Consider the following 13,815-nt stretch of genomic DNA (forward strand, 5'->3'; position numbering starts at 1 on the left):
CTAGAAGAAGGAATCGATTGGTAGGACATGTTCTAAGGCATCAAGGGATCATCACCTTAGTAGTGGAGGGAAGCGTGGAGGGTAATAATCGTAGTGGGAGACCAAGAGATGAATACTCTTAGCGGATTCAGAAGAATGTAGGTTGCAGAAGGTGATGGGAGATGAAGAAGCTTGCATAGGATAGAATACCATGGAGAGCTGCATCAAATCATCTCTGTACTGAAGACCACAACAACAACAGCACATAAATTGTGTAGAATGCGAAATATTTACATGCTGCACAAAACTGTGAAAACTGTAGAAAATTTTGGGAACTGATTAAAGCTGTCTCTGGTAGGCATTTATTCATGTGGTTCTATAACCAGTCATTAGACTTGAGTAGGGACCAAACAACATCGTGTGTTCCTATGTACACTATCCTCCTCTGGAGACAACACTGTGTCCTAACCTTCATGAGAATGACATGTAGTTGTAACTGAAGAGAACGTTTTGTAATGGAGAACGCAAACCCCCTTTTGTTGTTGAGTAGTTGCCGTCGCGACCGGATGCAGACCAGCTGAGGAACGACCGAGCGAGCTAGATGCACCACAGAGACATCTAACGGCCATTAAACGGACTGGCAACTCACTATTCGCAATAGGTAGACTTTTAGTTAAAATTTAATCTTTAGCATTTTTTTAAAGTATCCATCTGGAGTATAGCCCTTTACAGAAGTGAAACATGGACAATATAGAGTTCACACAATAAGAGAATGGAAGCATTTGAAATGTGGTGCCACAGAATAATGTTGAACATTAGCTAAGTAGATTGAATGAGTAATGAAGACATGTTGAAATGGACTGGAGAGAGAAGGAATTTGTGGCAAAACTAGACAAAGAGAAGAGATCGTTTGATAGAACATATCCAAAGTATCAATTTTGTGTTAGAGGGAAATGTGGCGGAAAGAAGGGCTCAGTTGATAGGACATATCCTAAGGGATCAAGTAATCCTCAATTTGGTGTTAGAGGGAAATTTGATGAGTAAAAATTGTAGGGGGCTACCTAGGTTTTGGTACAGTAAAGAGGTTAAAATGGATGTTGCTATGGAGAGTCGAAGATGCTTGTGCAGGATATACAATACTAGTGTCGAGAGGGGCATCAAACCATTTTCCAGATTGCAGATTACAACAACTCTTATGATCTTGTAGTTAATGGAAGATTAAAACCAGATCTTCCATCTTTCCTTTCGGCAGGCTACTTTAACGTAAGTACAGAGTCAAGCAATGTGTTAAATTTCATCATGGCCTGCTCTATGAAGGACAACAGCCTACTCCTCCTAGTTGGCTAAATACAAAATAAGACATAGTGTCGACGTGCCAGCAGGGGAAGCAATGAATGACATTCCACACATAACAATGCATCTGTACACCTTGGCTGACTGTTACAGCAAGCAATACCTTGACAGGGGTGCGGGGCATTTCCTTTCTTTTGTATCCCACCTGGAAGGCGGCGCGTGGATCTGCTCCTGAAAACTGATAGGTTGGCCGAATGAAGGAAGTGAGTAGGAGCAGGAACAGGTAAAACACGTCGGTACTGCGGGTGTAAATTATAGATGTTTACTATAAGCATAAACAAGTTAATAAATGGTTACATAACTTTCCACAGATGCGCGAAGCGTTAGACCCGTCGTAAGTAGTACATATAATCAATAGCAAGCCAACACCCACTGAGGTTGAAGTGATGTTTCCAGGCCGTCTGTTGTTGATGAAAATGGGCTGACTGTGGAGCGAAGCTCGTAGAGCTCCACAGCGCCGGCTAGAGGGCGCTTTCGTCAGTGTCTGTCATAGTGCCAATGTTTGAACTTGCACCTACGCCATGGCATCGTTGCTATCGATACCACACTTTCTGTAACTTATCTACACATTAACAGCGTAGTCAGCCTCAGCACTCTCTCGAACTATAACCTACCTGACATTACCTGCAGTGCAGATACTGGTACACTCGCCACCCTGTGAATTCTGTATCTCTACCAATTCATAAGGCTAATGGGGGGAACTGAGGGTCTGCCAGTACTATAGAATGGAACAAAGTTCTGGTAAAAACTATTTACATTCTTGAGAAGCATTGGTCTCCACAAAATCTTCTTACAATTTTTTATAAACAGCGCGACTTCTGTATTGTGCGACTCAGAATCCACTATGATAGCAGCCATGCAGTTATGCCCATCCGTGTAGCGCCTACGCCACAGGTGAAAGCTTCCATCCGGTTTAAGGTTGTAATAAATCTTGCCACAACAAGGCTAATCCCCATTGCGTTCTCATGAGTACGATGCACTTTTTGCCACACATGCCTTCCATACACAATAACAGGATTTTTTCTGTAGGAACGATATGTAGCTACACAGTCCTGCTCCGATAAGGTCCCACAACTCAAATTTCTAACGATCGTTACGACAGGTTATCATTCGTTGTTGGTTGACCATAAAAGAGAACTGCAGCAGTAGGAGCAAGCACAGCAGCTGGCTTCACAGTTCCAGCGGTATCCATGTTGTTGCGCAGAATGAGCTTTGGTAAGTTAACTATGTCCGTCTATACCTCTGACATGGTCACAGACCAAATCAAACCTTTAATTCACTATTATAAAATCGGACAACCTATACACAAGTGACTGTACACACTGTGGTTCTGTTTGAGCAAAATGCAAGGCTTATTTACGAGAGTCAGGCTAATGGCGGTGGCTCCCATCTGTCCTGTTAGCTGCCTGAGTTCCATGACTCTAACAATGGCGTTCCTGCCCTTCTTCTCCGTCCCTGTGCTACTGTGATGTCAGCCACCATCTTTTTCCCAAAATTGAACATGCATAAGCTTAACTTCACCTTATTAACTCTCTAGCACCAGAATTACGAAACTGTGCTTTCATTTAATTGTTTACGCTACTCCCTGCCTTGTCTTAATTGTTTAGTGAAAGAACTTTTTCTCTTTGGTTGAGGGCGCCACTAGGACCAGTCAACTTCTCCCAGTGTGGAGGGATGTCCGCCTTAGATACTTAGTTTTTGTTCGCTGTGGCCGCCTCATCACTCATGCGAGTCACTGCAACTTTGCGACAGCACCGTATTCGGTTCATTACAGAAGCCTTCAGCACTGCCACCAAGCTATCTGTGCCGGCTTGCCTTGCATCAGATATCGAACTGAATTCTGATTCACTCCTCTTCGCTAAACTTGCTATAACTTTCGTCTCAATGCTTATATAGCAACCGTGTTTGATTGTACAATAATCAGTTACCCATATTTATAGACATTACATATTAAAAGCAGCATTACACTAGACCATAGGCATTTGTGTTCATCACATAGGCACATTTCAAGTGCCAACTTTACTGAAGCCGAACACGAACAACAAAAGAGAAGGTGAAAAAGGTAGCAAGATTAGCATGCTGATGTCACCAGCAATATTGCAACACCAGCCCACATTCACTAGTAGTAACTGGGAACATCTAAAGCGGGAACACACTATGTTTGCTGAAAAAGAGACAACGTAAAAATCAAAATAGAGCACTTTTCCGCATGATACGATATCATATATGACTAGTTGCTATGAGAAGAATCTGACACAGCGCCAAAAGACGTGAATCGAAACAAGGCATGTGGAGCAGATGACATTACCACAAATTAAAAATATCAGTGGAAGACCCAATCATGAAGAAACTGTTCCATCCGATATGTGAGAAACAGACGAAACACCCCCAGACTTCAAGAAGAATGTAATAATTCCAGTACCAAAGGCAACATTTGCTTATAGGTGCATAAGACAACCAACGTTTAATAGATCATAATCGAAAACAATAACGCTAATTGTCTAGAGAAGAATGGAAAAGGAAAGAGCTGTTTGGATATCAGACACAAAGAGTAGGATGGCATTGTTGGATGGAAGACGTTGAGAAGTAGGTTGAGCCAATTAATCAGAAAGTATGTTTATCTTACATGCTCAATGGCCAGTTTTCATGTGGCATTCGAGAGTTGTATGTAAGTGAATGGGAGTTGAGTGTAGGTCACAGTAATGGATGTGTATAGTGTGATGTGTTTATGTTGTTTGATGATGAGATAAGGGAGAAAATTCTCATGTTACTCATCGTTGGGGGCTTTGGATTCCTGTTCTACAAGAAGGCAACCATAGTTCAGTAGGAATTAATTAAAGTTTTACCTACTGTCAGTTGTCATTGCTTTCTTCTTGGCAAGAAGCATTCTTTCAGGCACTGCTCTTTGCTGGTGCTAAAACTTTCGGACTAAAGAATATCATTTAAGTCTTGATCAATAAATAAAATTTTTACATATGCAACTTGTTTATTTGACGGACGATAAGTGCTTCATCACAATAGTAATGCGTCGCCTAGCCATAGAACACATAGATGTATCATCTTCTATCACAATCAGAATGCCAGAGGGCGATATATTAGTCTGTAAGAGTCGTCATTTCTTCATGAAAGCTAAGCGACATCTTTTTATTCATCGTTGACAATTCTTAATATCCCAGATGAGAGCTGCTCAAATAATGTCTTTGTGATACTATCAGCGTAAACTGAGTAAGTTCGATGCCTGGGGCTGTTGCAGGATGAAACCCAGTGCTGGTACACAGCCCAAATAGCATCAAGGAGGGCTCCAAGCTTAACGCCCCCATCCAGCACACGGATCACCATCAACAGTGTCATGCCCTCATTCTACTGGACACGGCAGAGAGATTTCGAATTGATGAGAGGACACTGGTGCAAAGTCTGGTGACTTGGAACTTTACATTAACACACTCCTGTTCTTGCCAGTCAAAGGATTTTGAAAATTTCTTCTGCCACTAGGATTCGAGCGTGCTATTTCCGAATCTAACGTCCGTGCACAGGGGTGAGTTGGCGACCTCAGCTGTGGTGGCCAATTTGTGTGCTGGAGACATGTAGTGCTGCAGAGGGATGAGATGAGGAACGAGACTCTGAAAGCAGTACACAAGTTTTTCTATTTGAGCAGATGTAAATAGGATATAAAAAGCGCTCCATAATCACTACAAGGTGTATTACATTTTTGTTGGGTGATTTGCTAGATTTCGTCCGATTTCATTCACAGATGCAATGTGGAAACAATTATTACCATGGTTAATATGTACAGTAGAATTAATACCTTCACCGAGTTTCATAATCACATTTTTATTTCTTTGAGATAATAATTAAAAGATGATGCCTAACCATCACAATTGCATGTTTTTACTTTGCTGTGTAAGGTGAGCACTGAATAACAGATATTAGAATGTAAGGATATTTATTAAGAACAAAGGTGATTATGACCTAAGTACAAGAGTGCTACTAAATTAAACTGCTGATTGAATTTTATTGTCACCTGTGTGCAGACGTTGATACTGATAACATATTGTAATAACACAACATTGAACATCAATTTTTATCAGTATTTAAAAACTGTAGCAAATACAGGTGTAATGGTGCTAGGGATACAGCTATCAATCACTGGTCCTGTCGATGATCCAATCTACGTAGCTGGAGACACGTGTGTAGATTGTGGGGTAGGGAGGCACTGCACATTCGTGGCCCCATGACACCAGCCCAACAATCGTCCCCTCATAGAGCAGTGGACCCCCTGAGTCACCCTACGAAAATCATTGGATAAAGTTAGTTGTTGTATCTGTAGAAAATCATCTTTCAAGTAGTTGTATTCTGACCATTCTTAAAATAATACACCTTTTCTTTGTAGTAATCTTAAAACTATTTGTTATCAAGTCAATTCTAATTCATATATTTATTTATAAAATGTCACCATTTTAATTAATATATTGATTACAATCGACATTCTAAGTAATGTCATTTATGAAAACACTATATAAGTACAAGCAACTAATATTAGTGCTTCGAATAATACACCAAATCTAACAATTCTTGAATGTAATTTGATCTTACTTCTGCAAAAATTCAATTTTTCAATAAAATTTGTAAAATTTTCTGTGACTGATTTTATTCTGTTTCATATGCTTTGGTGTTTTCATCAGCGACATTTGAAAGTTAAGTTGAAAGTCTAACTTTCAAACAAGGTAGTGTATTATTTACTATCAGTAAGACCTACTGAGATGTGTTGCTACAATGAGTGGAAGTGTATAATGAGCGAAAATGAACTTATAGGTAATGAGTACTCATACATTGTAATATTTCTTCGTGTTTTTAACATATTCATACATATAACTTGTAAAATTTAGGATAGCATGGAATTTAAATATTCAGTTTCTTTCTATAAGCGATTGATCACAAGATTTATGGATAAGATTGGAACCTGACATGGACTTTAATGGAAATATGCGTTCTAATGTGTAATGTCCCCACATGAACCATAGACCTTGCTGTTGGTGGGGAGCTTGGGTATCTCAGCGATACAGAGACCTGTACTATAGGTGCAACCACAATGGAGGGGTATCTGTTGAGAGGCCAGACAAACATTTGGGTTCTGAAGAGGGACAGCAGCTTTGCCTGGGGCAACAGCCTGAATGATTGACTGATCTGGCCATACAACATCAATCAATACGACCTTGCTGTACTGGTACTGCGAATAGCTGAAAGCATGGGGAAATAACAACTGAGATTTTCTCGAGGGCATTCAGTTTTACTGTATGGTTAAATGATGATGGAATCCTCTTGGGTAAAATATTCTGGAGGTAAAACAGTCCCCCATTCGGATCTCTGGGCAGGGACTGCTCAGGAGGAAGTTGTTATCAGGAGAAGTAAAACTGGCGTTCTACAGATGGGAGGGTGGAATGTCAAATCCCTTAATGGGGTTGTAAGATAGAAAATTTAAAAAGGGAAATGGATAGGTTGCAGTAACATATAAAGGGAATTAGTGAAGTTCAGTGGTAGGTGGAACAAGACTTCTGGTTAGGTGAATACAGAGTTATAAATATAAAATCAAAATACAAATTACAAAATCAAAAAGGCACAATGATTAGATAGTTTCAACATCTCTGAGATGAAAACATATACCAATATGATCTCGTAAAGGATGAAGTTTTAATTCAATTCTTAATTAAAGTTAAGTTCCACCACTATTTGAAGAAATGTTGTTGACGCTCGATTGCATAGAAGCGATTAATGAAGAGTGCTGAATGCAGGAAGGAAATCAAAATATCTGACACAACCAAAATCAGGCTCACAGCAGCGACAAAACTACAATAATAATAATCACAGAACATATAATCGGCAGTGAAACTGGAACAGATGGGAAGACAAAATTCGTCGACTTGTTGAGGATCATTGTCTGTCAGCACACTTATTACGAAAGCAATTGATGAAAGCTGCAGTTTGGATATGGGCAGAAGAACAATAAAACGATTTAGATCGCGTCAAGTCAAAATTATGCCAAGGTAATTGTTGCACCATCCAAATTAACCAAAGCAACAGCTAGCAGTGACTGTGTACCAGATCTATGAAGTAAATGCCTAAATACACTCCTGGAAATTGAAATAAGAACACCGTGAATTCATTGTCCCAGGAAGGGGAAACTTTATTGACACATTCCTGGGGTCACATACATCACATGATCACACTGACAGAACTACAGGCACATACACACAGGCAACAGAGCATGCACAATGTCGGCACTAGTACAGTGTATATCCACCTTTCGCAGCAATGCAGGCTGCTATTCTCCCATGGAGACGATCGTAGAGATGCTGGATGTAGTCCTGTGGAACGGCTTGCCATGCCATTTCCACCTGGCGCCTCAGTTGCACCAGCGTTCGTGCTGGACGTGCAGACCGCGTGAGACGACGCTTCATCCAGTCCCAAACATGCTCAATGGGGGACAGATCCGGAGATCTTGCTGGCCAGGGTAGTTGACTTACACCTTCTAGAGCACGTTGGGTGGCACGGGATACATGCGGACGTGCATTGTCCTGTTGGAACAGCAAGTTCCCTTGCCGGTCTAGGAATGGTACGATGGGTTCGATGACGGTTTGGATGTACCGTGCAATATTCAGTGTCCCCTCGACGATCACCAGAGGTGTACGGCCAATGTAGGAGATCGCTCCCCACACCATGATGCCGGGTGTTGGCCCTGTGTGCCTCGGTCGTATGCAGTCCTGATTGTGGCGCTCACCTGCACGGCGCCAAACACGCATACGACCATCATTGGCACCAAGGCAGAAGCGACTCTCATCGCTGAAGACAACATGTCTCCATTCGTCCCTCCATTCACGCCTGTCGCGACACCACTGGAGGCGGGCTGCACGATGTTGGAGCGTGAGTGGAAGACGGCTTAATGGTGTGTGGGACCGTAGCCCAGCTTCATGGAGACGGTTGCGAATGGTCCTCGCCGATACCCCAGGAGCAACAGTGTCCCTAATTTGCTGGGAAGTGGCGGTGCGGTCCCCTACGGCACTGCGTAGGATCCTATGGTCTTGGCGTGCATCCGTGCGTCGCTGCGGTCCGGTCCCAGGTCGACGGGCACGTGCACCTTCCGCCGACCACTGGCGACAACATAAATGTACTTTGGAGACCTCACGCCCCACGTGTTGAGCAATTCGGCGGTACGTCCACCCGGCCTCCCGCATGCCCACTATACGCCCTCGCTCAAAGTCCGTCAACTGCACATACGGTTCACGTCCACGCTGTCGCGGCATGCTACCAGTGTTAAAGCCTGCGATGGAGCTCCGTATGCCACGGCAAACTGGCTGACACTGACGGCGGCGGTGCACAAATGCTGCGCACCTAGCGCCATTCGACGGCCAACACCGCGGTTCCTGGTGTGTCCGCTGTGCCGTGCGTGTGATCATTGCTTGTACAGCCCTCTCGCAGTGTCCGGAGCAAGTATGGTGGGTCTGACACACCGGTGTCAATGTGTTCTTTTTTCCATTTCCATGAGTGTAGAATAGCGCACAACTGCTTTTGCAACTTGCTCTGTAAATCTCTGGGAAAAGTAGTATATAGTTATTGAGAGTGAATCTTAGCAATCAGATATTAAATCTTCTAAAGTCAAAGATGAAATGTAATCATTACTATGTTTCACTACTATGTTTGCTTCTTGAGAATTAAAAGGATTGTGCACCTGAATTGTGTTGAAATGGAGTACATCAATTCTGGCAAGTTTCATGGACTACAACATGAAGAGAATATTAAATATGCCTCTTTATTTGACACTTTCATTTCTTATTTCTTGTTTATAGTGGATCGCGATATATATCTTTGCTATACTCTACATGAATCTGCTGTAAGCAGTTTCGATTAATCAATATAAGTGCTGAACCAGCTTTTTCGTATATGTAATGTAGTGATTTTGAGTCTCTGGAAGTCAGATGTGCTTCCAACTAATAGAATTCGTTCGTGGACTGTGGACCATGAGGATCTACCTGTTTGAAAGAGAATTAGCCATTTTCTGGCCTATTCTGTTGGATGCTAATGTTGATATTGGTCAGTTCTGATGATGAGAGGAAGATTGCCTCATTTGATGGAGATTTATGCTGTTGTGAAGGTTCTACAATGAATAAGGAATTCGGCCAGACTATTTCAGTTTATTTACCACAGTGAGACAGTGAGAGTGGCGGTGTTACGATGGCATTGCTTAATTGAGATTTCTCCGTGAGCCGACATGATGCGGGGTACTTACGCAAGGTAAAATGAATCCTCGCAGGTTGCTCATATTTAGTTGAATGGAAGCTTGTTATATCACCGAAAATATTTTTCTCTCTTTGCAGTGAGTGATTTAAGGTTGTTCAGCTCTCATGAAGTATAAAATACAGAGGGGTCCAGAAATATGTAGACACTGCTCAACAGTCAATATTAATGAAATAAAACGAGATAACGTTACAATTCTTGGGCTGGAGGGGGGGGGGAGGGAAGGTTATTTTATGGGTTCAAAGTAACCCTCATTAGCAGCCAAACAACGTCGATGCCGCTGAACTGTTGACCGGACTACGGCTGCCAGTATTGCTGGTGTAATAACCGCACAGGACACCTTGATGGTTTGTCATAGCTCGTTCAGTACAGCTGTCTCCTACTAAAAAAACTTCCTTTTTTAAGGTCCTCCCTAGGTAGAAGTCAGGAGGTGTAAGGTCTGGAGACTAAGGTGGGCACTCAACAGAACCTGTTCTACCTGTCCATCATGTAGGCAGACTGTCATCCAAGTAGGCTCTGAAATCTCTGTGGTAGTGAGATGGAGCACCATTTTGTTGTAGGTAAAATCTTTCATTTCCAAACACATTTCAGGTGACAGGTAAACAAGAATGGGCCTGTCAAACCGCGTGATGACATACCACACCACATGTGAACAGCCGTTAGGTTAACTTATTTGTCCATGTGAACAGGAAGATTTTCAGGAGCCCAGTACCCGCAGTTGTGGCGGTTTAGAGTACCGTTCAATTTTAATTGCGCCTCGTCAGACCATATAACCATCCCAGCATACCGTTCATCGTCGAGAAGCATGCCTTCAAACCACTCGCAGTACTCCATCCGTCGATCTCGGTCGTCTTCGTTCAGTGTGTGGCGACCTTGGAATGCACACTTCCCACTTTGCAGCCTTCAGAATTCATCGTACGCTTGGTCAGCTTACCCCACTCTCTTGTGAACCCTGCTTCACAAAATAGCACCGCTGGAAGCTGGACTTGTGGATGTTTTTGGTCGTCCAGACCTTTCCTAATGTACATCCTGAACAGTAACTTCGGCCTGAAATTTATCCTGAATACGATAAAGTGTTGTGGCTGTGTTCCATACACATTACGTCGTTGCCATTGTACCGCCATCAAGTTTTCGTACATTCCAGTAGCGCTTCAATACGGCCTTAACGATGCTTAAACGACAATGTCGCTTCAGTCATTGCTGCACCGTCACCTGCTGGAAAACCTGAGCCACGATATGTTGAGAAAATGGACTACACAACTGTGCAAAATTGAAACAATACGTTCCAAAGGTATTAACTATCAAATGGTGTCTACATTTTTTTCGACCCATCTGAAGATTTTTCCTTGTTGACGAATCGTGAATATGCAAACATGATGTTATGTTTGTTTGTTGTAAATCATAACCTTGTACTCGTAAGTCTGTGCTCCGTGACAATACAAAGACAATGTCCTTCTTTCTGATTTATTTCGAAATAACTCCTCATTCTTCGTTATTGAATGCTTGAACCGTGACACGTTGCATGGCAGACGTATTGTTACTTGCTTCAGTTTGGTTCGCGATTAATGAAAATTCTGATGTACAAGCAATCAATGTTGAGTTGCCACTAAGAGAGATTACTAATAAGTAGTTCTTCTTGCATACGTTTAGGTTCCAGGTGATGATAACGGTAGGGCGACGAGTGCCTCACTATGCTTCCATAATGCAGTTTGCCTTTCTATACAACTAACAGTCTTCAGTTTTCCACGTATTCTACCTGCATGTATAACCGGAGTATCTTACAACAGTTTACAGTGACTGCACGGAAGTAAATAGATATATGTGGTGAACGGACTCTCAATCTATAGAACAATCCACACACTTCGCGTACTTTCGCAGCAAGTAGATTATACTGCATATATCGAGATGAGGATAGACATGGAATGGATATTACAATGAATACAAATAAATTGGAACACTTTACGCCACAAAAACTTTGCAAATCCCAACATCTCATGGTCTTCAGAACCTGATGGTAAAAACATGTAACTGTATTGAAAGCACTAGCCAGTGCCAGCCCCATTACGAAATTACCGAAGGTTTTGGCAAAGTACGTTAACGTATTGTTAAAACCGTCATCAGGAATATATGGACCGTTTAAGAAGCCATGAAAGTTGCCTAGTGTTGTAAAAGATATTTTGATCAACTAGGCTACAGTATTTGTTAATCAGCTCTCGTATTTTTCTTTCTCCTCTAAACCTGTTAACTGACTATCATGTTCCTTACCCGCTGTTCGAAAACATCCGATCATGAAATCGACCTGGTAGTACTAAAATTAATATAGTCTATCTCTTGTTTATTCAGTATAGTTTGAAAACGATAATAGATCTAGACGTTGTTTATACTTGAAATGTTCTTTTTCCTATTTCCTCTTTATAGATACATAGTAGTGTTGACCTCAATGCCAAAAAAGTCCTCCTGAGACATTATTAGGCGATTTATCTGTTTAACCAATGAAGCGCAGAAATCAACAACAGACGCAGATGTTACTTCATATCACTATTTCTCCTTCTATTTCCCGTTCCAAGCGAAGGAGAAATGACCGTGTGTCTCCGATATGTTTTCGTGGTCTTTATTCGAGGTATACGATAGATGCATGAGAATAATTAATAGTATATAGCATTTGTTCCTTAAACGTGCTGAACATCGTTCACTAAAAGAAAGTCATCTGTTTTCCAAAGATGAGAATGCAACACTCGTACTTTCTTCGTTGGCTTGCTACGAAGGTAGCAGCATGCTTCTCAACTCCTTTTATTTCCTCCCATAACACGACCTGGTGAAGGTTTCACATACTCAAGCAGTAGTGAAAAACAAGTTTTTGAGTTTCCAGCACGGATGTCCTACATACCATTGTTCCAGAAGCCTACCAGTTAAATCTAAGTAAGATTTAACATCCCAAAATAGTGATATTTATTTATAGATTGTTTAGGGAGACTACAAACCAGCCACAAATTACTTTTAAACACTTTAATTTTATTGCCATGACTCGTTCCGAGTCATTACGCCGATCTTCAGATAGCTAGAGTTGTTTTAGTACAGTCCTGTCCTTCATTAGCATGTTTGTGTAGTTAGCACCACTGTATGTGCTGTGTGGATGTCTTTACAATAAGTAAAATAGTAATGTACTTACAATTGCAACCACATAAATTAATTTATATATACTTCCATTGTTCTAATGAACCATGTTTTTTTCCTATATTATACTTATGTATTTTTGAGCAGAAGCACGAAATGTGCAAATGAGTACAACATGCACACACTACACAATCGACTATGGCACAGAAACATTTCAACGGTATTCTTCATAACAGGTGCAACTTGAGACATTTGCTTTACATGTGGTATTATTTTTTACAAGCAAAAGTTATCTTTCAAATAAAAATATCAAAGATTTCCTAATGAGCAATGATCTCAACCATCTTTCACTAAGAATAGAATATGCGTGAGAGATTCCACAAATTAATGCAGGAAGTATACTTTATGCACAGAAACAACACAACTTATTATATAAGGGCTACAAAACAATTTTTATTGTAGAATATATGTGAGCATATAATTTCAGTATTATCAGTATTTGCTTGAGTGCAGTATACCGCCTAAATGGGGCAACGTATCTGATCAGTGACATTTTTTTATATCTCTTTTATTTTTCAGTCTCAGTTGCACATTTTTGTTCTTTTTCTTTTTTTTTAATATAGTTGGGTCAGCAACACATGATGTCCGTATCCGAATTACAATCAGAATATTCGACCATGAGAACAACATGATTAACTTCAGGCTCACATCATAAACAAGTAACTTTCAGTACAAATCTGTCAAAGTTTTAACGCAGTACATAATAGAAATGTTAAAAAATAGAAATATATTTTATTAAGGTACTGAGAGTTTCTGGTTTGCATGTTGATTTGGTTTACATCTGTGTACACTTTCTTCGGTTCCAGCTACTGAGTTTTTAAGCAGTGCTAATACTACAGAGTTCAAAGTAAGGACATGCTTGCTTGAAATTCAACTGTTTGGTGATCTTTATTATGAATGGTGGGCTGCTTGTGGTTCCCAAATCGTGCAGCGATAAAGACAATGTGTTCTACGGAAAACAGAAAGATTAAGAGTATAAATAGTAAATTGCATAAAAATAAAGCGATCGTTACTCAAGTC

The 13,815-nt window shown here is 41.0% G+C and overlaps 1 protein-coding gene across 1 annotated transcript in view; it reads right to left on the reverse strand.

Annotated features, from left to right (window-relative positions):
* Positions 1-3,487: 3,487 nt before the first annotated feature.
* LOC126291597 (trypsin alpha-4-like) overlaps positions 3,488-13,815 on the reverse strand; it is an 82,519-nt gene continuing 72,191 nt past the window's right edge. The window contains exon 9 of the mRNA XM_049985172.1: positions 3,488-3,496. Coding sequence (XP_049841129.1) covers positions 3,488-3,496 — 9 coding nt within the window. The remainder of the gene's footprint in view (positions 3,497-13,815) is intronic.

The sequence above is a fragment of the Schistocerca gregaria genome, chromosome 1 (genome assembly GCF_023897955.1).
Source record: "Schistocerca gregaria isolate iqSchGreg1 chromosome 1, iqSchGreg1.2, whole genome shotgun sequence".
Lineage (NCBI taxonomy): Eukaryota > Metazoa > Arthropoda > Insecta > Orthoptera > Acrididae > Schistocerca > Schistocerca gregaria.